At 40.6% G+C, this 25,388-nt stretch overlaps 1 protein-coding gene across 4 annotated transcripts in view; it reads right to left on the reverse strand.

The window, feature by feature from the left end:
• Positions 1–1,120: 1,120 nt before the first annotated feature.
• The window catches only part of LOC105499489 (neurolysin), a 103,845-nt gene continuing 79,577 nt past the window's right edge, over positions 1,121–25,388 (reverse strand). For all 4 annotated transcript variants that reach the window (XM_011772076.2, XM_011772078.3, XM_071098859.1 and 1 more), the window contains 4 exons: positions 20,973–21,159; positions 20,511–20,639; positions 17,957–18,093; positions 1,121–7,622 (listed from right to left, as the gene is read on the reverse strand). In XM_011772076.2, the coding sequence (XP_011770378.1) occupies positions 7,488–7,622; positions 17,957–18,093; positions 20,511–20,639; positions 20,973–21,159 (588 nt within the window). In that variant the 3' untranslated portion in view covers positions 1,121–7,487. The remainder of the gene's footprint in view (positions 7,623–17,956; positions 18,094–20,510; positions 20,640–20,972; positions 21,160–25,388) is intronic.

The following is a 25,388-nucleotide window of genomic DNA, read 5'->3' on the forward strand; positions in this document are numbered from 1 at the left end:
TGAAAAGAGAAAAGCAATCATTTTGTTAAAAATAGAAGCCTGTGGGCCGGGCGCGGTGGCTCACGCCTGTAATCCCAGCACTTTGGGAGGCCGAGGCGGGCGGATCACGAGGTCAGGAAAGCGAGACCATCCTGGCTAACACGATGAAACTCCGTCTCTACTAAAAATACAAAAAAATAGCTGGGTGGCTGTAGGCCCAGCTACTCGGGAGGCTGAGGCAGGAGAATGGCGTGAACCCGGGAGGCGGAGCTTGCAGTGAGCCGAGATCGCGCCACTGCACTCCAGCCTGGGTGACCGAGCGAGACTCTGTCTCAAAAAAACAAAAAAAACAAAAAAACAAAAAAAAAAACCAAAGAACAAAGAACAAAAACCAAAAAGGATAGAAGCCTGTGGTGGCAGGTGGCGTGGTAACTATGTAAAATTTTGTGGCACAACAGTCAAATTGTATAGTGGAGTCAATCAGGGTTGAGGGGAAGACACAGAAAAGCTTTGGATACATGCTTTTCTATTATAGTTTATCCCAATAAATTATGAACTTCTTTGCCTTCTCTACTCCACTGTGAGCAGCTCCGGTTCTGGGGTGGCTTTTTGTATCCTCATTGCCAAGCACAGTGCTTGACACATAACGGGCAGGTTAGAGTCTTTGAAATGAATTCAAAAACAAACGTCTGAAAGCATATTTTTAAAGACAGTTCTTAATTTGTTCTGATTAAAGCTAAGGACTCTATCCGTAGAAAAATGCATGTATCCATGCACACGAACATATCTCATATAATTTCAGGGCAATCATGGGACATCTGCTTGCTCTGCCCTTTTCATAGACCCCCCAAGAAAACCAGAGATTCCAGATTAACAAATTCCTAGGTTTCAATACATAATCATAGGGAGAAGCTGAGAAAGCTTTAGAAACGTTCTCCATTGCCAATTTTTTTTTTTCCCCAAAAAACATGTTTCTTTCATCTACCTCATGCAGAAACTCTCAGCACACTAAGGAAAAGGACTCTCATGTAGAAATCTGCCCCCCGCAGGTGTAGAAATAACTTATCCGTATAGTTTAGGTTTATTTACAAATTAGGCATTTTGCAGTTATCATAGAAAAAGGCATCTTTGTAACAAAAGATAATTTTAAAGAAGGTATATTTATTTAACACACATGTATGAACTATTCATTAGCAATCCAGGACTGTGGAGGACAGGGGACAGAAACAAGCCTCGAAGAGATCACAATATGCTGGAGTGCATGCATGACACCCTGGGTATCTGAATCAGATGTTTGCCTCTGTGTGTGTGATGAAGACAGTAGTGAGTGGAATGGACAGAAAGTAAATGTAAATTCTGTAAGGGAAGAAAATGAACTTTTACTCATTCTATAACAGTCTTTTGCTTTATTATGGTCATATACAACTGTTAGTCTCCCATCCTCAGTTCCCAGATACCCACCAGAAAACTGGTAATTAACCTCTGGATAAACTTTCAGTGATTACAGATGAGGAGCGAGGCAACCTTAAGCCATAAACAATATTCCTGCAGTATGGGGGAGCCACAATCATCTGAATGCCAGTTTTCAGAGCCAGCCGGTGAACATTTCATCTGAGGGATGTTTTCCCGACGATCATCTTATCATTATCACATCTTAAAAGCTGGAGAAGCCCTCAAAACCGATTTGGCACAAATGTCAACTCAAGGGAGGAATGCCCTCTGTAACACTCCTGGCAGCTACAGGCTTTTCACAGCAGCAGAATGTATTTTTAGCCAACAAAAATTATTAGAAACAGCTTCCTCATGCTGAACTAAATCCTCCTCCTATTTTCCAACCATTACTCTAATGGAATTTAATTGTTTCCATTTGATTTCTGAAGCAGTACAGAATTAGCCTATTCTCTCTCCCATTTCCTTCAAGAATTTGAAAACAATTATCATCTGTATTTCTGAATTATCTCCAGACTGAACTTCCCTAATTCTTTTTTATATTTCTTTTGAGAAGTATTTTCAAATTTATCATCATCTTGTTCCTGCTCTGCAAACACTGTAATACTTGGCCGAAATCTGCTTAAAATGTGATACCTAGAAAGGAACACAATATTCTAACAGTGATTGATCTTACACTGGAGTTCAGGGGGATTATTCTTTTGATCTGGGCACATACTTCTATCAACACACTCTTAAAAAGCCTTAGTTCTCACCTCCCGTCCCCCTCCCCAGGTGTGCTGTCCTATGAGCTGACATCGGAATTTGGCCAAATCAAACTGCCAACTCTTTTTTCCTGAATACTATCAGGTCAGTCTTCCCCTTCTTTTACCTGGGTAATGGAATGTGTCTAATTTCATTTTGAGCTTGTCTCCACATTGAAATAATTTTAAATATTATTTTTTTTTTACATTTGAGACAGAGTTTCACTTTGTTCCCCAGGCTGGAGTGAAGTGGCATAATGTCAGCTCACTGCAACCTCCAACTCCTGGGTTCAAGCGATTCTTCTGCCTCAGCCTCCCGAGTAGCTGGGACTACAGACATGCACCACAACACCTGGCTAATTTTTGTATTTTTTAGTAGAGATGGGGTTTTGCCATGTTGGCCAAGCTGGTCTTGAACTCCTGACCTCAGGTGATCCACCCACCTTGGCCTCCCAAAGTGCTGGGATTACAGGCGTGAGCCACCTCGCCCGGCCAAAATAGTTTTAAATATTAATAACATCATCATACTTAATAATTCCAGCCCTATTATCTGTAAATTTGATAGTTTTATGGTTTTTTTCATTTTTAGCCAAATGACTTGAAATTACCCCCAGTTTAACATTAATCATTATGCACTATCTCAGACTGTTTCAATCACTAGGAATCCATCTGGATAACTATTATCCAGTCACATTCTCCATCTTAGCCACAAAGATATCAACAGCAATGTGTGTCTTGCTGGACTCAATGAACAAACTATTTCTAGCCAGTTTCTCTCATAACAAATGCTAGAGACATTTTATCACGGGAGTACAATTGAGGCGAGCCTCTGGGGTCTATGAAGTATGCAGCTAGTACAGGTTCCAGCTCATGTGAGCCGAACAAGGGAGCCTATTTCCTGTTCACCCCTTCCCCTTGCATGTACACCATGGACTAGATGTGTTGAACCTGTATTTTCCCGGGAAAGGGAACTACAAGGTGAATTCAACCAAATAAAAACTCAAGAATCACTCATGGTGTGGTGTGGGGGTGTGTGCATGGTTGTGCACATTACCTCAATGTTTCAAATTTTGTTACAGACTTATAGCATTATTGTTTGTTGAAAAAGGCTATTTTGGTCTAATATTTACATCTTGTAACCTTTACCTTTTGCCTTGATACAGTTGATACTAGATAATCACTTAGGTGGATCTGTTTCCAGTAGGAAATTTCTCTATTAAAGGTGACTCAAAAAATAAACTTTTTGGACGTTGACTGTTTTTCAAAGAACTGAAGGTGTATCTGTCTTTTCTTTTCTTGTACTTTACTTTTTTTTAAGACAGGGTCTCTGTCACCCAGGCTGGAGTGCAGTGACGTGATTATGGCTCATGGCTGCCTTGACCTTCTTGGGCTCAAGCAATCCTCCCACCTCAGCCTTCCAAGTAGCTGGGACTACAGGCATGTGCCACCATCCCTAGCTAATTTTTTTAGTTTTTGTAGAGACAGGGTCTATGTTGCTCAGCCTGGTCTCAAACTCTTGAGCGCAAAGGATCCTCCTGCCTCAACCTTCCAAAGTGTTAGGATTACAGGTGTGAGCCCCCACATTCGTTGCTTTCTTGCTTTTATTCTCACCACACATTTATAAGAGAAGGCATGTTCAATTTCAATGGGCTATCCAATTTCAGATGGGAGACATCTAACTGTAATGTGTTGATTTGAGGGAAGCAGCTTTGGTCACTGTATCTATTCAAATAAAATGGATTTTCTCTTTTAACATTCTTTGGGTGTTCAGTTAACTATGTTTAAACCCTATTTGAGGACTCGGTATTCGTTATGGACTGAATGTTTGTGCCCCATTCCCTACATTGAAGCCCTAACAGCCAATGTGATGGGGTTAGGGGGTGGGGCCTTTGTGGGGGGTGACTGGGTTTAGATAAAGTCATGAGGATGGAACTCTCATGATGGGATTCCTGCTCTTGTAAAACAAAGACACTCTAGGGCTTGCTCCCTGCCACTGCTGCCTGCAGAAGTTTCTGAACCTTTATATTCCACATCTGCCTCCTCTCTTCCCATGGCTCTCTACAGAGCCATTTGTAACATGTCGACCTGACACTTTTGGGGATGTGGTCAGTAAAAGAGGAAGAGGGGCCTCACCGCGAACCAAATTTACCAGCATGTGGATTGTGGGACTTCCCAGCTTCCAGAACTGTAAGAAATGTCTGCTTTTGAAGCCACCCAATCTATATTTTGTTATAGCAACCTGAAGTAAGATGGTATTTTAATGTAAATTTTAATGCAATTTCCTTGGCGCATGGAAAGTTCCACCTGTGTATGATAGAAAATGAATAAATGGTAAATGCAAACAAACTGGCCTAGTGGGGAGGCAGGATCTCCACAGACCTATAATTCATACATAAAGGCTAAAGGTAAAATGGTAAAGTAGAAAAGTGAGTCACTGCCTATTACTTAAGGCATTTACAAGTACAATGATCATATCAGTAATTTTTCTTTGAAGAGCTATTTCCTCAATTTTGGTGTCTTCCACAATGCAATTTTCATCCGAAGAGCTACAGATATCCACCTCTCACCTTATTAGCTTTAGAAAGGCAAGACCTTGGCATAAGTAGCTCAGGTGATAACTCTTCAAGGCAATTTTTAGTTGTTTAGGTAACATGCAACATTTATACTAGAGGGGGACAAAGTCTAGATCACGTGGCATAACGTCAAGACATTTTTCTTCTCTGCAGCATCGTAAAACTAAACCTTTAGGATCATGCCTACTATCCATTAGCATAAGATGTTTAAGATTTTATCCTTCACAACACAACAGTGCCTGTAAAAAAAAAAAACAAAAAACCGAAAGAGGCCTAAATCTCCTGGATCAATTACCTGGAGAGACCTTATTATATGTGGCTCAGTCCATAAATCTAAAGTGTACATTTGTCCAATTACAATTTCCATAGTTATCCACCATTTCAAGTATGTCAGTGATATTCTCTGCTCTGAGCTGGAAAAAAAGAACAACTAGACGGATGGCCACATTAAAAAAAACAAAGTCCTTTCTTTTGAATCACACTAGAGAATTTTTTAAAAGTAAGTCCTTTCTTTTGAATTATGCTTGAGAATTTTTTGAGTATTAATTTTTCTGAGGCTTAATCTGGCTCTGTTGTCCAGGCTGGAGTACAATGGCACGATCTCAGCTCGCTACAACCTCTGCCTCCCGGGTTCAAGCTATTTTCCTGCCTCAGCCTCGCGAGTAGCTGGGACTACAGGCACCAGACGTCATACCCAGCTTTTTGTATTTTTGTGGAGACAGGGTTTCACCATGTTGGCCAGGCTGGTCTTGAACTTCTGACCTCAGGTGATCCGCCTGCCTTGGCCTCCCAAGGTGCTGGGATTACAGGTGTGAGCCACTGCGCCCGGGCTGAGTTTTAATTTTGTGACTGTTCTTTGGTAGATTTTAAATATTAGAGGTAGGCCCTAAATAAAAAGAACACTATGGTGCTTTTGCTCTCATGTATTTCAGTTTTAATGTTAAAGTATGAAAGAAATATGAATTCATTCTCATGGATAATAATATAACTTTATTGTGTGCAGCCTTTCCACACCAATTTAGTTTTTCTGTGTGAAATAAGATTTCAAATGGTAAAGTTGCTGTTAAGGAGACACACTGGAAAAAGCGGAAGAGTTTTTTTTGTCTGAAACTGGAAAACAGAAAAGTCTTGGGGTGGGGGGAAAGATGTGAGAAAACTACTATAGGCTGCAAAGACCACAAAAACAGTTTTGGGGACTAGACGGGGGTGACACTGAGTGAGTGTGGGGAAGAGAAGGGCTGGTCAAATTATCTCAGAATAGAGGGTAGTAGGATTTCAGGTGGATGTTTAAGGTATTTGCTTGGCAGATATAATCTAGGAATCTCCTAGCTCTTGCATCTCCTGCTGTCTGTAATTTTGTTATGTAGTATAATAATTTTTTATTTAGCACAAAGTTCACTTGGACTAGAGAATGGAAAGATGCTAATTTTGTCTCTGGCTAGCAAAGTCATACCTGAGGTATGCACTGGAAAACAACTGGAAGACCTAGGCAGGGTACATTCAAAGTTTTTTTTTTTTAAATTTTATTATCCTGTCTTGGTTTCCTTTATTGAATAGATTCCTACAGGAAAAATACTGTGAGTTTACTGTCTGCTGCAGAATTGGAATTTAGACTCACAATAAAGAGAGTTAAAGATAGATCCAAAGGTTCACTTAAAATAAAAATCACCTGACGGAACAGGCTACTGAAGAGTCTCTTCCCTGTGGTTAAGTTTCATCATACACATAAGGCTTTGGAGCAGCTGTCCTAAAATGCTTCTGTCCAAAACCCATTCCTGTTCTGGAGGTTCTGAACCCTTTATGTTCCACATCCACCTCCTCTCTCTTCCCATGGCTCTCTACAGAGCCATTTGTGACATGTCTACCTGACACTTTTGGGGATGTAGTAAGCAAAAGAGGCAAAGTCCCTAACACTTATCAGAAACACGAAAAGAGAAAAATGTGCTTGGACTTGCTTTAGTATTCTAATTGGCACACATGCCAAAAGACTAATGATCTTGTATGCTGAAGTGGAAATGAGCCTCTCATACAAGCTACGAAATCCTCTAATACAAGATACAAAAACTTATACATTAGACCAGTCTAATTGAAACATAAGTTTTTGATACTCTTGACTGCACTTCGGACGGAAAAGACAAAACTCAAATGGAGGAACGTAATTTAAGTATGGCAGAAAGTTGGGAATCTCGCGGCCTGATATACAAAAAATGCATCACTGAGGCATATTCCCCTGGCCTTGAGGTATGCAGGCAAAGGAGAGGTCACACCTTCTTGGGAGACAAAGGATCAAAGTTGACACAGAGCTCCAAGAAAATATTTACCAGAAGAATGTGATGATTCATTTATCAGTCCAGAAATCCCAAGTACAAAACTTCAAGATACAAGAAAGATCAAATTATATCATGTATATGATTCAATTTTAAAATTCTTAGCCCTCTTATATCATATTATCTAGATTATAATAGTAAAAAATCAAGTTACATTCATATGAAACTTTCATAAAAAGAAATCAAATCCAGTTTTATGAAATTTTATAGTACAATTACTTTCTAGTGGGTCTTTTCTTAGGTCACAGTATTTATAATTCCATTTACATCTTTATAATTTTTAAAATTAGAAAACAAAAGGATGTCAATAGAAATCTAAATTTTCACTTGTAAAACTCCCTTCAGTTTCCAGGCCAGTAACACACGGTGATGTTGACTTGTTCTCCAGACATGGACGGCTACCAAGGATCCCCAGTTCATGAAGCATGCAGGCCTCGACTCATTAAGAACGCTTTTTGGTTTGGCTCACGTTTCAAGAAATTGTGGAGCATGTCCATGCCGTCCAGAGATCCCCCAGGTTTCAGGATTAGGTTTCTGTACTTCATTCCAACCTAATAAAACAAAACATCATACCTAATAATTCATGGTTATAGCAATTTTCCAAATCTCTAGATGTAAAAGAGGAAAGGGTAGGGGTGAAGGAAAAAGGACTTTAGCCTTACTGTCTAGATGTTTTCTCTTGCTCACAAACAGCTCTGTAGTATTTATTTATTTTGGTAGCTAAGAGATTTGGAGCTTAAAACTTCAGGTCTTCTACACTGTCCTTTATTATGGTCTTGTCTCCTTAGATTCTAGGCAGTGAGCTGACAACATGAACAAACAAACAAAATATAGCCAAATGGAATATACGGCAGGTTCCTATTTGCTGTGCTATCTCTTGTAAATTCAAAAGGGTTAGAAAGCAAGTGTTCAAGAAGGCTACAAACAACCTTCTGGGTACCCAGAAACAGGAGCATGGCTACTGTCACATGGTTTCTGCTGCTTTTATGATGGGCTCATTCAAAACAACAACAGAACCGTCCTCCTTATGGATGAGAGAAGGAGGGCCGCACATGTCCCGCAGGAGGGCCAGACGTTTTGGTGGGTGTGATGCTGGCAATGAGGACCTTTAGAAAGCTTTCTTTGGGGATGGAGGTCTGGAATTTTAAAACGTCACAGTTCCTCTACTTTTATTTACATAAACACAGGAGCAGATAGAGTGAAAGAAAATAGTTGTTATTCAGTATCAGCATTGTTCAGTATTTTCACTTCCCTTTCAGTGTCCTTTTAAGGAAGCAAGGCAAGACAATTCAATGAAGCATAATTCCAAATATACACATAACAAACAATTCACAGAGCAACACTTACATTTATATCCATTATATCACTTGATCAACAGGACTTAGTACAAGAAGAGCTAGAGAATTTCCAGCTCTGTCTTATAACAAGATTTTGATTGGTACAACCATCAGAGGTAAATTTAGTCAAACTGTTAAGGAAAATAAAACATGGATGAAATCTACCAAGTTAGACACAAAACGATTTATGTCCTAGGGCCATAAGAATACAAACTTTTGGGGTTACATTTGGCTGTAAATAGAAATCATTTGCAGCTTATTAATCATCTACAGGCTAACATGTAACTTCACAGTCTGGGCTCTAATCAGGAGTAAATAACTAGTCAAAGTTACCTTCTCAGAAACTCTAGGGCTGCACTGTCCAACAGAAACATAATATGAAGCACATATGTAACTTTAAACTTTCTACTAACCACATTTTTTTAAGTTAAAGAAACAAATAGGTAAAATTAATGTTACTATTTTACTTAAACCACTATATCCACAATAGTATCATTTCAACATGTGTCAATATCCACATTATGGAGACCTGTTGCTGTTGTTGTAAGGGCTCAAAATCCAGGGTGTTTTCTACACTTATGGTGCGTCTCAATTCAGTTCTTCGGTTGTACTTAACCTCATTTCAAGTGCTCAACAGCCACACGTGGCTACCACACTGGACAGGTCTAGTGCCCAGAGCATAAAATAGTCTTTAGGGGGGCTTGTTACACAGTGTTCTAGTTTGATATTAAAAAGGTACACAGCAGTCTTGTTGCCTTATTTCCAAGTTTTAAAGCCATTTTCTTAGGAGAAGGCGTTCAGTCACTGATATCGAACTTCCCAAAACTGATGACCAGGGCTTGAAGCTAGATTCAATTAGCTCCTTTCCCTTTCCGCCCCCGGGCCCTGACCCCTGCCACTGCCTCTGCCTCTGCCTCTGCCTCTTCTTTTCTTTTTTTTTTTTGAGACAGAGTCTCATTCTGTTGTCCAGGCTGGAGTGCAGTGGCACAGTTTCGGGTTACTGCAACATCTGCCTCCCAGGGTCAAGCGATTCTTATGCTTCAGCCTCCCGAGTAACTGAGATTACAGGAGTGCACCACCATACCCGGCTAATTTTTTTGTATTTTTAGTAAATATGGGGCTTTGTGATGTTGGCCAGGCTGGTGTCTAACTTCTGGCCTCAAGTGACCTGCCTGCCTCGGCCTCCCGAAGTGCTGGGATTATAGGTGTGAGCCACTGCACCCAGCCTTCAATCAGCTTTCGGGAAAACAAACAAAAACACGTCATGTCTTGCCTGTTCTGCAGCAAGTCATTACTGCTACAGCAGCAATCTCGAATCTAAAATGTGAGTGATGGCTGTGCTTGTCATGGCCGTTAACTGAGCTAAGAAGGAGCATATCATGGCTCGTGAGCCCAACCACGATTTACCTCCCTTCCCTTCCTTTCTTTGCTCACCACGCCTAAATCTGACTAGTGTTAACTGAGTGGCTGGAGCTGGAAAGACTGTGCGCCCTGGGTAGAGCAGCACAGGAAGAACGCAGACAATGGGAGTTAAATTTTTCTGCAGAATTACAAAAATATTTTAAACATTTTATTATGAAAAACTTAAAATACATACTAATAGTAGAGACAACAGTATAATGAGCTCTCATGAACCTATCACCCAATCTCAATCATCAGTATTTCATCTGCAGAAATTCTTCAAGCTCAAGATCTATGTATCATGTGTCTTTCATTTCTTAAAAAGACATATGCATTTGACAAGTATAGAAACATTAAGGAAAATCGAAATGAAAGTTTTAAAAAATCACTCCAAATGTGAACATCTGACAAAGTATTTTCATTTTGTGCAGAGAACTGTAATTTTAGGTAGTAAAGGAGGCATTTGAGGAGTTCCATGGTGTTGTAAAGAGACAGCTCATGAATGGTAAAATCATTTCAGAGCAGGGCACTGTTTTGTCTCACAATATGTGGCTCAGTACAGCTCAAATCTTCCTCTGCCTATGGCTCCAAACAAGTTGATTCAATTTCCTGAATTACAGAGCAATGGTCTTTTAATAGTTTCATTTCCTTTGCAATGAAGTTTTGAGAAGAGTTTAAGAGTCATTTTGGTAACAGGATCTTCCTTTACTTAAGAAAAAAAACAGGTAAGTGAATTTGTGTGTTTTTGGGGGTACCAGGCTCTTTGTGTGAGAGAACATGATCTGGGAGACATATGCCACAGGTGGAGGGAGTCTTTGCCCTGAGTTGTTCTGTTAATACTTTGTTTATAAAGAAACTGTAACTGTGAGGAAATCAAGAAGAGAAGCTCTAAGACAACTGCTAAAATTTTTCATGTTAGAAACATCCTTCAGGAAGATCTGCATACAGTAAAAACTAGAGTTTCCTATGAAGGAAAACCAGTGTCATCCACCTCTGTGGCTTTTTTAATCCTAGAAGATTAGCATGTATCTTTTGGCAACTATGCAAGTCTTCTCTAACAGTGATGATTTCTGAAGCAAGATCAGGAACTCCAGAGTCAGGCCCAGGTTTGAATCTTGGCTCAATCTTTAGCTATGTGACCTGGGGCCTTGATTTCCTCATCTGTCAAATGGGAATATGCCTATCTCACTCAGTTTCTGGGCAGTTAGAGGAGGTGATTTCAGTATTCTGTTTGCTCCCTGGCATAATATCTGGCATATAGCGGTAATCAATAAACCTCTCCTCCTCCCATCTCCTTTCCTCCTTCCCTCTCCTCTCTTTCCTTTCCCACTGACCCAGCTCAGTGATGTATATACAGTTCAGGGAAACAAATGCATTCCTGGTGTGGCGTTTCCTCAAAATTAGTTCTGTCACCTAATAAAGCTAAAGAAAGGCATAAGGAACTTCATTTCCACTATTAATAAGAAATAGAATGCATAATTCAGTAGAAATATTAAGTGGGAGAGATAAGGCACTCAGGCACTCATTTTATCCAATGACATGCACCCTTTCAGGTAATATCTTAATAGCAATAATAATTACCTAAATGAAGGATGTCCATCATTTATCAGCAATGAGAATATATAAATGGGAAACAGATGGGGTCACCTGCTATCTTGGGCATCTCTGCAGCAGCACATGCAGGCTCTCACTAACTTTCCACCCCTCCTCCATCCTTCCCAGCATGGATGACTCTGGGGAGTGCAGTCAGAGCTGTCTCCTTCCTACACTGAGTGACAGTCATCAGGGCAGAGAGTGACCAGCCAAGGACGGGTGATGACGATCAGGCACCTGACAAGCTCACCAGCCTGCTTTAAAGCTGGACTTTGAACCTTCTCCTTCCATAGCCCGTAACTCCCTCCCAAGAGCACACAGTTTGTTTTCTGTGAGGGTGGGGAGATCTTGAATGGACAAAAATTAAAAAAGGAACTGCTTTGACAACAACAAAGGAGGGAGAGAACAAAACTGGTGCTGATAGAGAGAGACAAGAATAGTAGTAGGAATTGCTGTCTGATTAGAAGAGGCCTTCTGGAAACCTTACTGATTGGTGAGGATAGAAGGGTAAACCTTTACAGGGAGGGAGCAGATCCAAAGGAAAAACACCCTGGGTAGGAGTATGTATGGGGGGTAGAGAAGTGGAAGCGGATGGGGAAAACCATCAGTCAGGTCCAAAGAGGCACAAATATGTAAAACAGTAATTAAATTAAAATAAATAGTTGTGAAGCAGAGAAGGGAACCCAATGCTGAATAAAATAGTTCCTTTTACAAGAGTCTTCTGATCTATCAGAGAAGATAAAGAAATAGACAATTAACCAGGCAGATTATTGGGATGCTAAGAGCAAACAAAGAAGGGCTGTAAGAGCACAAAGGAAGAAAAACTGCTTCCAGCTGCTTGGGATTCAAGATTTAGAAGGCCTGGCCTTGTAAATATTCAAGAAGTAGGTTGGAAATCAATTCGAATTCCTTCCTTTGTCCCTCAAGTCAGGCAAAACCTGAGGCTACTAGAAAAGGTTCAGTTATAAGAAAAATCAGCTGTTGGGTGGTACATCAGGAGAGCTGAGACAGAGAAAAGAATTAAAGCCATTTGTAAAAACCTTCTGGAGAGGACACTCTCTTTTCATATTCTCTTTTAGCAACACGTTACAGGAAGAATTGGGCCTAGGATTCTGTTTCAAGCACTGGGATCCTTAGCTTTGTATTATAGATTCTCTATCAAGTGATTCTTTGTCATGTTTAACCAAGACTCTTCATGTTTCTGTGGCTATTATTGTATGTAAGATGTAGCTCCTTCTTTATGGCATTACAGACTGAAATAGTTACACTTACTCTCTTGACTTTCTCAGTATTTCTTTCAGAAGTGATACTTGTTCATATTTCTCCTCCTCTGATGGAAGAAACGAAGCTTAGCAATTTCTCCAAATGCAAAAGAGGAGGAAGATAATAGTAGCTTAACAATATAATTGCCTTTGAATTCACAATGTCTATTACCTCTTAGAAAATTTTCCCACAGTGAAGTTGCCTTATAAAAAGAAATGGCCTTAGTTAAAATGCCCCCATTCTTTCAACCTATGATTAGCTGCTGGATTCTGAATTCACATTTGGTGACCTTAAAGACCTTCGAGAGAGCTTCCTGGAAAAGCGTTAATCCCAAGCAGTTCCACTCCATAATTATTTAAGAGAACAGTCAGAAAAGTGAAAAGTATGTCTGACAATGAGACAACTTCATGTTCACTGAGAAAAAAGTACTTTAGGTAATATATAACAAAGCAATTAAACAGTTAAGATGTGATGTCTATTTACTATGAAGAATAACATTTTAAAAACTATAGATAAAACCAGAGGTAGCAAAGTTTTAGGCTATTATAGGTAAGCACTCAGTTATTATACTTTGATAGAGGCCCTCAAAACAGAATGAAAACTACACCCTAATATATTCTACTGCTACTTTCTATAGTTCTGCTTGCCAAGATCTGAAATGGCCCCCAGAGCAGACCCTGGAGTTTGCAGGATGGCAGCAGGTTACAGAGAGAAGGCCTGGACACAGTCCTCTCTATTGCATAACCAATAACGTCAACAACATGTGGTTTCTCAGCTCCCAGCCTCTCTAGTGCCTGGGGACTAACAATAGCAGGCACTGATGCTTTGAAGGGCCATCCCGCTATCTTCTCAAAGTGACCCACACACACATTAGGCAGGGTGAGACAACAAAGTCTGCAGGATATATTTTGATTGCTCTGATTCCCATGACTTCAGATCAATGAAGTATTCCTTTATACCATTAAAAATTCATATTTTTATCCTGTTTGTGTGTCTGAAGCAACCACTCACTGACATGTGAAACTAAAGCAAATGCACAGAGTCTGGAACGACTCCAGGTAATGCCATCTTTCTCAGTGTTGCCTAATAACACTCTGTGGTTATGGCACAAAATAAGTAATGTATGGTGTACTGGTCTGAAGAAGTATTTTTCTGTTTCTTTTTTTAACTTTTAAGTTCAGGGGTATGAGTGCAGGTTTGTTACACAGGTAAACTTGTGTCATGGGGGTTTGTTGTACAGGTTATTTCATTATCCAGGTATTAAAGCTACTACCAATTAGTTATTTTTCCTGATCTTCTCCTTCCTCCCATCCTTCACCCTCCAAAAGGCCACAGTGTGTGCTGTTCTCCTCTACATGTCTATGTGTTCACATCGTTTAGCTCCCACTTGTAAGTGAGAACATGCGGTATGCGGTTTTTGATTCCTGTGTTAGTTTGCTAAGGGTAATGGCCTCCAGCTCCATCCATGTCCCTATAAAGGACATGATCTTGTTCTTTTTTTTTTTTTTTTTTTTTTAGATGGAGTTTCGCTGTTGTTGTGCAGGCTGGAGTGCAATGGTGCAATCTCGGCTCACTGCAACCTCTACCTTCTGGCTTCAGATCTTGTTCTTTTTCATGGCTGCAAGGTATTCCGTGATGTATATTGCTTTTGTGGGGGGAGTTCTTCTTCCTCTTTTCTTTTTAAAACAAATATTTGCTCTAAAATAACACTCGCCTTACAAAATACAAGTACTCAGTTACTAAAAATTAATGCTTTGGGATAACAAAAGAATTTCTTCTTGTCTTCATCACACATAGCTATAATAACGATCTGTTTTTTGTAGACTAGGATTGTTGTCCCAAAGCATTAATTTTTAATAATTGGGTAGCTGTGTTTTGTAAGGCAAGTGTTATTTTAGAGCAAATATTTGTGTCTTTTTTTTTTAAAGAACACCCCCCCCACCAACAAAAAACCCCAAATAGTACATTGTATGAGGGAATAAAATGGCTGCTTAAGAACCATCTTTCAGTATCTGCAAAGGGTGTGAAGGTGAGGGCCAAGGGATTCTTCTTGGTTTTTGGAGCCAGGTCCATTCTTGCTGTGACAGCAGAGGAGCAGGAAGTGCCATGATACTCAGAGCATTTGAAAGGAAAGGAAAAAGTGTAAAGGAAGGAATTAACACCAGCCTTATGGCTTAAGACATCTAATAACACACAGCACTGCTGAATCCAGAATTTTAGTAACACTGAAAATTGTTTTTCACATCACAAGTTTTAACTCCAAGTTGTTGGGATGATGCTTTCTCTAAGTTCAACCCAGCACCTTTGTCTAAATAAGAGTAGTATGGCTGTCTGCCAAACTGTGAAGCTTGAGAATAAGAGGAAGCACAGAGAAGCATAATGGCAGGAACTGCTTCTATTACACTTGCAAGTTCCTTGGAACCACAGGGATCAGTAATCTGGCTGCTACCTTGACAACTGGAAGAGAAAAGGTAATGATAGAGGGTTCTGGGTATGTGGTCACATGAGGGCAAGCACAGAGGAGGTGATGGCGAAGGCCTAGCTGGGAGAGGCAGTGTACACTTAACACCAGGAATCCTCACCAATGACTGCCAGTAAGATGTCATAACTGTACCTTTACCTAGTTAGAATTTTTCTCTTTGAAACATTGTTTCTGGCTTCTAAAACAATCTACATATATGTAAAAATAGTGAAAAGCTCCAGGAAAGTACAGAAAAAAATAATAATTACTCATAAACTATCCCCAAAGATAATCATCAACATTTTGATGTGCTTTTTTTTTTTTTAAACACACTTTAAAATCAACATTTGTATTCTATGGTATAAAATATTTTATAATATGATGTTTTTTCACTTGAAATAATCCAGACATAATAAAAGCTTACTGAAGCCCTTCTTCCATGCCCAAGACCACTTTTTTTTTGTCTTTTGTTTTTCTTTAAAAACTAGTCTATTTTTCATTTTTTATTTTTATTTTTTGATTTTTAATTTTTATTTGTTTTAGGGGACAGTTCTCCAAAAGAGAAGAGAAAAGGTAATGGGAGAAGGGACTAGGTATGTGGTCACATAGTGGCAGCCCCGAGGAGGTGACGGGGAAGGCTTAGTCCACTCCTCCAAGTCCACTTGTATGTTCAAAGGATGGAAAGATCACTTTTGGTTTTTGGTAATCTCAAAGACTTCTTGAACATGTGGTCACATGAGTGAGACCTTTAAGAGTGCTGGAATTTTTGAGATGTACACATGAAGGAGGCATATATTTTAGGTTAACAAAAAAGAACCAATACATTTGTGAAGGTGGAGAGACCTAAGGGAACACATAAACTTGTCAACACACAGGGAGTACTGGGAAGTAACAAAGGGTTTGATTGTCGCGCTGAGGGCTGTGAAGAGAGAGAGGAATAACAAGAAGCAGGAAGTAAAGAAGAAGGACGAGGGCCTTTGGAGTTGGTAACTGGGTCATCAGTGGTAACTATGGAGGAAGGGTAACTTTCCAATTCTGTTGGTGGGGGCAAAAGCAAGGAAAGAGAGGTTTGCAAAGACTTCTTATACCAAGAAATTAGGCTATGAAAAGAACAGAGCAGTAGCACTGACTGGGGTTATCAGAGTCAGTAGCAAGTTTTTTTTCCAAGACAGCAAACCAGGAACTCTTGGAGCTAGACACATCTCCTCTGAGACAGGAGAAAATAAGACAAGTATTGAAGTACAGAGAAAGAAAGATGAAGGTACTCATTCTCAATGATTTTTTTCTTGAGACAGGGTCTCACTCTGTCATTCAGGCTGGAGTGCAGTGGCATGATCTCGGCTTACTGCAGCTTCCATCCCTCCTGGGCTCAAGCAATTCTCCCATCTTAGCCTCCAGAGTAACTGGGGCTATAGGCTTCTACCACCACACCCGGCTAATTTTGTTTATTTTTTTGTAGAGACGAGGTCTTGCTATATCGAATAAGTTGGTCTCAAATTCCTGGACTCGAGTGATCCTCCCACCTCAGCCTCCCAAAGTTCTGGGATTACAGGTGTGAGCCACTGCAGCCAGCTTCAATGATCTTAATTTTCTTAATAAAGAGGAGAGATCATCTGCTGACAGAGTAGAGAGGTGGTAGGGACTTGGAGGGAAATCAATAAGGGGAATGGACTTGGACCACAGAGAGCACTGGGGTCCAGTTCAGTCTAGAGAGCATGACTTTGCAGTTGGGCAGGTCAATGGAGTCATACAATCTTCCCCAGAACACTTTGAGTCCTAAGGGCACCATCTCTATGGTGGAGGCATTAAGGGATGGGTCCTGGTTGAAGGTCATGCAAGAGTAGGTATGTCTGTGAGAACAATAGTCAGTAGTTGACCTTTGTAAATGGGTTGGCCAGGTAATGGGAAAAGAATTGCAAGGACTTAACAGATTGGGTGGGGTGGGATGGGAGATGAAATGCTTCAAAATAATGAAGTATGGGTACCTTAGAGGTGTTATTTCAGGAGGAAGATGGGGAGGGAATGGTGATCTAAATCACATCAATGTATTTCAATACATATGTGTAAGGTACTATGCAATCTAGAAAAAACATTTGGAGAACAAATCAATTGGTTGAAATAAGCACAGAGAGCCTGATTTTGATAATTTGTTCTTCTAATTTCTGAATCAAACAATTTAAAAACATACACTGGAAAATGCATCAGCCTTGGAAATAATCTGACGGATGAGACTTCAGTGAGAATGGAGATTGGGGGCTGTAAATCAGGAAGATTTGTCTGGCAGCTACCTGGCAGTCAATTCACTGCACACGGAAAGTAATGGCTCAGGTTAATCAAGCAACTTTGTGACAAAGGTCACAAACTATGTAGTGGGTGGGGCATGCCAGCCACAGAAAAAGGGCGTCTCCCACAGAGAGTGCACAAAGTGTGTAGAGGATATCAAAACACAGGGAAACCATTTACATCAGGAAGGAGTTTACCTTTCTGTCCCAACCTCCTATAAAACAAAAACATTGTACGGTACATGTCAAAACTAGCAGCTATAGATTCTCAAAACCATAAACAAAGCTTTGAATTTTTAATTATGTAATATATTGGAATGTTAACAAGCAAGAAAATATGCTACTTTTTCTTTTTAAGCTGTAGAATTAATCACTTATATACTGCAACTTAATGATGTACGATGATTTGAAAGATGCAAGGCCTCAGAGGTAAAAGCTGTTACCAAGCCTCTTACAGTAAAATCTAGGTATGATCAACATTTTACACTAGGAGTTAAAGGGGAAGGAGCAATCACAAAATTAATAAAAGGAGAAAAATAATACTATACCTCTGGATTCATTATCCCTTCTTTTTTAAAACAGCTGTAAAACATGTCTATGGAAAATACTTCACTCCAAAGATATCCATAATATTGGCCATCGTATCCCCCTGCCAAATGTCCAAAAGTAGCTGGCATATTTGTGCCTTTAAAAAAAGATACATTTCACTCAATGTGATTGCAAACGTTAATGATCAGGTTAACAGCTAGCTAAGGTTTCCCTTTGGGGAGCCCAGCTGTGGGAGGAGAGAATGAATGATATCATCTCACCTCTAGTACTCCTTGGGCTTATGTGTCCTCTTGGCCAAGATGTTTATAAACATCTCTCAATGGCTCAGCCTCAGAGCTGGTTTCGGCTCCAAGCTCTGGAATGCCTAACGACAGTTTCAGCGGCTTTGTCCACACCCATCAGATAGCTCAGTGTTTTAGAACTGAAATCATTCCTTTCTTATCCCTTAAACACGTATGTCTTGAAAAATAATATTAACCCTACTCTTTGCCACACCTCTTTATATCTAAAATGTCTCAGAGTTGCACTTATTTTAGGTTGATAATTACTGAAAAAGAACTTTTTTTTTTGAGACAGTCTCGCTCTGTCGCCCAAGCTGGAGTACAGTGGTGAGATCTTGGCTCAATGCAACCTCAGCATCCCAGGTTTAAGGGATTCTCCTGCCTCTGCCTCCCGAGTAGCTGGGGTTACAGGTACATGCCACCACGCTGGCTAATTTTTGTATTTTTAGTGGAGACAGGGTTTCACCACTTTGGTCAGGCTGGTCTCGAAATTCTGACCTCAAGTGATCTGCCCACCCTGGCCTCCCAAAGTGTTGGGATTACAGGCTTGAGCCACCGTGCCTAGCCTGAAAAAGAACTCTTCACCAATTCGATCTACCTGTAGGGCTACTTTATATAGGATTTTATCAAAAATCCTGAGCTCAAGTGATCTTCCCGCCTCGGCCTCCCGAAGTGCTGGGATTACAGGCGTGAGCCACCATGCCAGGCCTAAAAATGCCCCTTCTTGATAGCATAACAGGATGACTAATAGTCAATAATAATTTAATTGTACATTTAAAAACGTACTTGCTACACAAAGGCTTGTGACACAAAGGTGCGCTATGGTTTACTATGTGGGGAGCCTAGAATGACTCAACTGACCATTCTTATCTTTATTTTCTCTGTAAATGTGGCTGCCTCATTTTAATAACAATTTCCTTAGTGAAAAAAAATCCACCTTACCAACTACACGTAAAAGCACAACTATATATTGGCTTAAAACATATACATACAAATATAAACACGCCCATGCATGAGTCCCATAAATCTCAGGTTACAAACTGCTAGTCAAATGCTTTAACTGACCTCAGTATCAGAAACAAGGTGAAGTTCATACTTCTCCTGCAAAATACCCTTTATTTATTTATTTATTTATTTATTTATTTATTTATTTATTTATTTTTTTGAGACGGAGTCTCGCTCTGTCTCCCGGGCTGGAGTTGCAGTGGCCGGATCTCAGCTCACTGCAAGCTCCGCCTCCCGGGTTCACGCCATTCTCCTGCCTCAGCCTCCCGAGTAGCTGGGACTACAGGCGCCGCCACCTCGCCCGGCTAGTTTTTTGTATTTTTTAGTAGAGACGGGGTTTCACCATGTTCACCAGGATGGTCTCGATCTCCTGACCTCGTGATCCACCCGTCTCGGCCTCCCAAAGTGCTGGGATTACAGGCTTGAGCCACCGCGCCCGGCCCCTTTATTTTTTTTGAGACAGGGTCTCACTGTGTCACCCAGGCTGGAGTGCAGTGGTGCGATCATGGCTCGCTGCAGGCTTAACCTCCCCAGGCTCAGGTGATCCTCTCAACTCGGCCTCCCGGGTAGCTAGGACTATAGGCATACACCACCACACCTGGCTAATTTTTGTATTTTTTGTAGAGACGGGTTTTGCCTTTATTGCCTAGGCTGGTCTCGAACTCCTGAGCTCAAGTGATCTTCCCGCCTCAGCCTCCCCAAGTGCGGGATTACAGGCATGAGCCACCATGCTAGGCCTAAAAATGTCCCTTCTTGATAGCGTAACAGGATGACTACAGTCAATAATTTAATTGTACATTTAAAAATAACTAAAAGAGTTTAAGTGGATTGTATGTAACACAAAGGATAAATGCTTGAGGGGATGGAAAAAATAAACAAAATACTATATGCAAAGAAAAAAAAATTTAAAAACTTCCCCTTCTGCCAATTTCTTCCTGAAAATCACAGGGAAGTCATGATGCATACAGGGAGGGAGGAGCTGACAGTGTGCTGCCAACATGAACGGCTCTCCCAGCTCTGGGGCGGAGGCCAACTGCTCACGCCTGATTACACTAAAATGCTCCAGATCTGGAGCCACCTTTCCTTCAAGCGCATTTGGACGGGATAACTCATAAGGACATAGTATGCTTATCTGAAAGTCATGGCCTGATTACAGAAATCAGAAACAATTAGGTAATCTGTCTGACAAACTCCATCTCCCCTGCCGTGTGAGGAGAATGCCCTGTGCTTCACAGGGAAATGAACTCAATTCGTAGTAGTTACATACCTGGAGTAGCTGCAACTCCTAATATTTCTGAGCAGTATTTGGCGTATTCACTTGCAGCATCCAGTGATGTGTTGGTATGAAGAGACTGATCAACTTTGCTCAAAACAATCTGGCGCAGGGTCAGAAGACCTAATAACATAAGAATGTTTGGGCATGTTTTGGAGAAGACAGAACTGTGTGTTCTATTATCACAAGACTGTAGATTCCAAAAACAGATTCCAGTAGTACTCACAAAATGGGAGCAGGACATCTCATTCTACTTAAGATTTAAAAGGAGATGTGGTTTTTTGCCTTAGACAAAATTCCAGGGTTTCCAACTCCAATATATTTAATGTTCGTCACTCCCTATACTAGCAGTTGGGATACCATTCAAAATGAAAATAAGTTCTACAGAAGGAGGTGACAGCAATTCTGCATTAAGAGATTCTAATTTATTTTCCTTTTTAAAATTATAAGTCATACCTGTGTTGACCAGTCTAGAAGCAACAAGTTTTTCAAGCAGATCATCTGAAATAGGGCTTCCGTCTTTATAATGTTTTGATAATCTTCGGAGGGAATCGATGTCCCACACCCAATTTTCAAGCATTTGCGATGGCACCTCTACAAAGTCAGTTTCTACATTTGTTCCGCTAAATCGTGCAAAATCAGTCTAGAAAGCAAACAGAGAATTTTTTAAAAGAACTGAATGAAAAGTACATATGCAATGAATAATTATTAAGAGTCATGAAAACTTAAGGCAGGATTAGACTCAACTGTCCCTTTGAATGAGGGGTTAGAATAACCTCATAGTCAAGTGAAAATAAAATACAGCAGCTGAGCAGTGTGAAAAATAACCCCCAAATACTCTATATTACAGTAATAATTTCATTCCTTTGAACTGTAGACAAAGTTGGAACAATCATCAGAAAATCATAACTGAAAAATACTATCAGTCTAAGCTAAAAACAAGCCTTAAGCTTTGAAAGCAAAAATATTTTTAAAGAATTTTCCATTAAAAATGAAGAGATCCATTAAACAAGCAATTTCTCCCTAGCTCCTCCTTTCAATTGCTTACTTTTGTTTACTCAATCCATGCCTTTCTGGGCACTCATCACTCTGTTGCTTAACTACTTAGGTTTTAACCAAAATTAATTAAACAGTTCAATCACAGCACTATAGACTTTGAGTGTGCGATGCTTTGCATTTTAAACTTTAAACGAGTGGTTCTAAGATTACCATGTTGTAGAAACTCAGATTTCTACCTCTCAGATCAGGTAGACAATGTTACCTTAAAATAAGAAGCTGCTTTAGTAGGAGTTAGGTTTGTAAATTAATTGGCAAGTGGAGTGAGTTATATGCTATAGGAAAAGAGAAACAATGGATGTATTCAAAAGTTAGAGCACTCCTGGTAAAAATAAAGGACTTATTCTGAAGGCCTGAGCTAAGAGTTAAAAAAACAAGAGGTTTACAAAGAGTTTAATGAAACCAAGTTTAGTAAATTCTTGAGTCAGACGTCAGAAAAGCTCTCAAGCAGAAGATTAAAACAGAAGATTAAAACGCAGATTCACTAAAACAGGCTAGTGTTTTTAACCTTCACACAGTCCTTCAAACACTCGTAAAACTGCCATTGGCAGAGAAGACTTAGCATTTATCCTACTGGGTCATCTGCAGAATGGGGCTCCTCATTCTGTTGTCTTTCCCTGAACCTCTGTCCTGTTTTTCTCCTCTGAAGCATTACATTCCAACCTTCTCTCCCTGACTTCATCATCCCTGGGGCTCCAAACAGAGGGGAAAGGGAAGAGGCATGTAACCACCAGAGAACGCAGCAGATGGGGTGCCGAATCAGCAGCAAATACCCACTCTGCTTTTTGGCCCAGGGCAGAGGCACAGATGTCAACGCCATCTCACATTCTGCCTTCCTCTCTTTATGCAAAAAAATGTTTTGCTTGATTTCTCATTATAATTGTGCCAATTCTAGATATGAAGAGATGCAAATATTAAAGGGGCAAGGATAAGTAAATTCACTGGTTGTGGAATTAGGCCACCTCTATTGAGGATATCCCAATAAAAAACTTCTTGCAGGGAAAGAGGTAAGGGTCCCCAGAAATTGAATATTTTGTCTCATTATGGTATATGATATTCTAAGATTACATCCTATATCATAAATAAAACAATCTTATGCAATAATAATAGCTAACATCTGTTGAGACTTTCCTATGTCAGGCATTACAGGCATACCTTAGAGATACTGTGGATTTAGTTCCAGACCACTGCAATGAAGTGAATATCATAATAAAGTGAGTCACACAAACTTTTTGATTTCCCATTGCAGATAAAAGTCTATAAATGTACATTATACTCTAGTCTATTAACTGTTCAAAAGAATTGTCTAAAAAACAGTGTACATGGCTGGGTGCAGTGACTCATGCCTGTAATCCCAGCACTCTGAGAGGCCAAGGTGGGTGGATCATCTGAGGTCAGAAGTTCAAGCCAGCCTGGCCAACATGATGAAACCCTGTCTCTACTAAAAATACAAAAATTAGCCAGCCATGGTGGCGGGCACCTGTAATCCCAGCTACTCAGGAGGCTGAGGCAGGAGAGTTGCTTGAACCTGGGAGGTGGAGGTTGCAGTGAGCCAAGATAGTACCACTGCATTCCAGCCTGGGCGACAGAGTGAGACTCTGTTTCAAAAAAAGAAAAACAAACAAAAACAAAAACAACCCAAAATCAAAACCAAAAACACCCACAAAAACCATGTATATACCTTACATGTTAAAAAATGCCAATGGTCATCTGAGCCTTCGGCAAGCTGTAATCTTTTTGCCGGTGGAGGGTCTTGCCTCCATCAATGTTGATGGCTGCTGACTGATCACGGTGGTAGTTACAATCAGGGTGCCAACTGATCAGGGTGGTAGTTATGGAAGGTTGGCATGGCTGTGGCAATTTCTTTTTTCTTTTTTTTTTTTTTTGAGACAGGGTCTTGCTCTGTTGCCCAGGCTGGAGTGCAGTGGCACGATCTTGGCTCACTGTAACGTCCGCCTCCTGGGTTCAAGCGATCCTCCTGCCTTAGCCTCCCTAGTAGCTGGGACTACAGGTGGGTGCCACCATGCCCAGCTACTTTTTGTACTTTTAGTAGAGATGGAGTTTCACCATGTTGGCCCGACTGGTCTTGAACTCCTGACCTGAGGTGATCCGCCCGCCTCGGCCTCCCAAAGTGCTGCGATTACAGGCGTGAGGCACCGCACCCAGCCGCCATTTCTTAAAATAAGACAAAGATGCAGTTTGCCATATCAATGGACTCTTCCTTTCATGAAAGATTTCTTGGTAGCATGCGATGCTGTTAGATAGCATTTCACCCACAATAGAATGTCTTTCAAAACGAGTCAAGTATCTTAATACCTGCCACTGCTTTACCAACTAAGTTTATGTAATATTCTAAATCCTTTGTGGTCATTTCATTGACATTCATAGCATCTTCACCAGGAGTAGACTGCATATCAAGAAGTCACTTTCGGCCGGTCGCGGTGGCTCAAGCCTGTAATCCCAGCACTTTGGGAGGCCGAGACGGGCGGATCACGAGGTCAGGAGATCGAGACCATCCTGGCTAACACCGTGAAACCCCGTCTCTACTAAAAATACAAAAAACTAGCCGGGCGAGGTGGCGGGCGCCTGTAGTCCCAGCTACTCCGGAGGCTGAGGCAGGAGAATGGCGTGAACCCGGGAGGCGGAGCTTGCAGTGAGCTGAGATCCGGCCACTGCACTCCAGCCCGGGCTACAGAGCAAGACTCCGTCTCAAAAAAAAAAAAAAAAAAAAAAGAAGTCACTTTCGTTGCTCATCCTTAAGAAGCAACTCCTCATCTCTTTAAGTTTTATCATGAGATGGCAGCAATTCAGTCACATCTTCAGGTTCTACTTCTAATTTTAGTTGTCCTGCTGCTTCTACCATATCTGCAGTTCCTTCCTCCACTGAGGTCTTGAATCCCTTCCTCAAAGTCATCTATGAGGGTTGAAATCAATTTCTTCCAAATTTCTGTTAATGTTGAAATTCTGATCTCTTCCCATGAATCATGCACGTTCTTAACGGCATTTGGAATGGTGAATCCTTTCCAGAAGGTTGTCAATGTACTTTGCCCAGATCCCTCAGATAAATTACTATCTATGGCAGCTGTAGTCTTATGAAATGCATTTCTTGTATAATAAGACTTGAAAGTTGAAATTACTCCTTGATCCATGGGCAGCAGAATGGCTGTTCTGTTAGCAGGCATGAAAACAACATCATGCCAACAACATCCTAGAACATCTCCATCCAAGCTCTTGTGTAACCAGGTACTTTGTCAAGGAGCAGTAATATTTTGAAAGGAATCTTTTGTTTTTGAGCAGTAGATCTCAACAGTGGCTTAAAATAGTCAGTAAGCCATCCTGTAAACAGATGTGTTGTCATCCAGGCTTTGTGGTTTCATTTACAGGGCACAGGTAAAGCGGATTCAGCATAATTCTTAAGGACTCTAGAATTTTCAGAATGGTAAATAAGCACTGGCTTCAACTTCAAGTCACCAGTTGCATTAGCCCCTAAGAGGAGAGTCAGCCTGTCCTTTGAAGCCTTCAAGCCAGGCATTGACATCTCCTCTCTAGCATTCCTGAAAGTCCTAGACGGCATCTTCTTCCAATAGAAGGCTATTTCATCTACATGGAAAATCTGTCATTTAGTATAGCCACCTTCATCAATGATCTTAACTAGATCTTCTGGTTAACTTGCCACAGCTTCTAAATCAACAATTGCTGCTTCACCTTGCACTTTAATGCTATGGAAACAGCTTCTTTCTTTGAACCTCAGGAACCAACCTCTGCTACCTTCCACCTTTTCTTCTACAGTTTCGTCACTTCTCTCAGCCTTCATAG

This window comes from Macaca nemestrina, chromosome 6 (genome assembly GCF_043159975.1).
Source record: "Macaca nemestrina isolate mMacNem1 chromosome 6, mMacNem.hap1, whole genome shotgun sequence".
Lineage (NCBI taxonomy): Eukaryota > Metazoa > Chordata > Mammalia > Primates > Cercopithecidae > Macaca > Macaca nemestrina.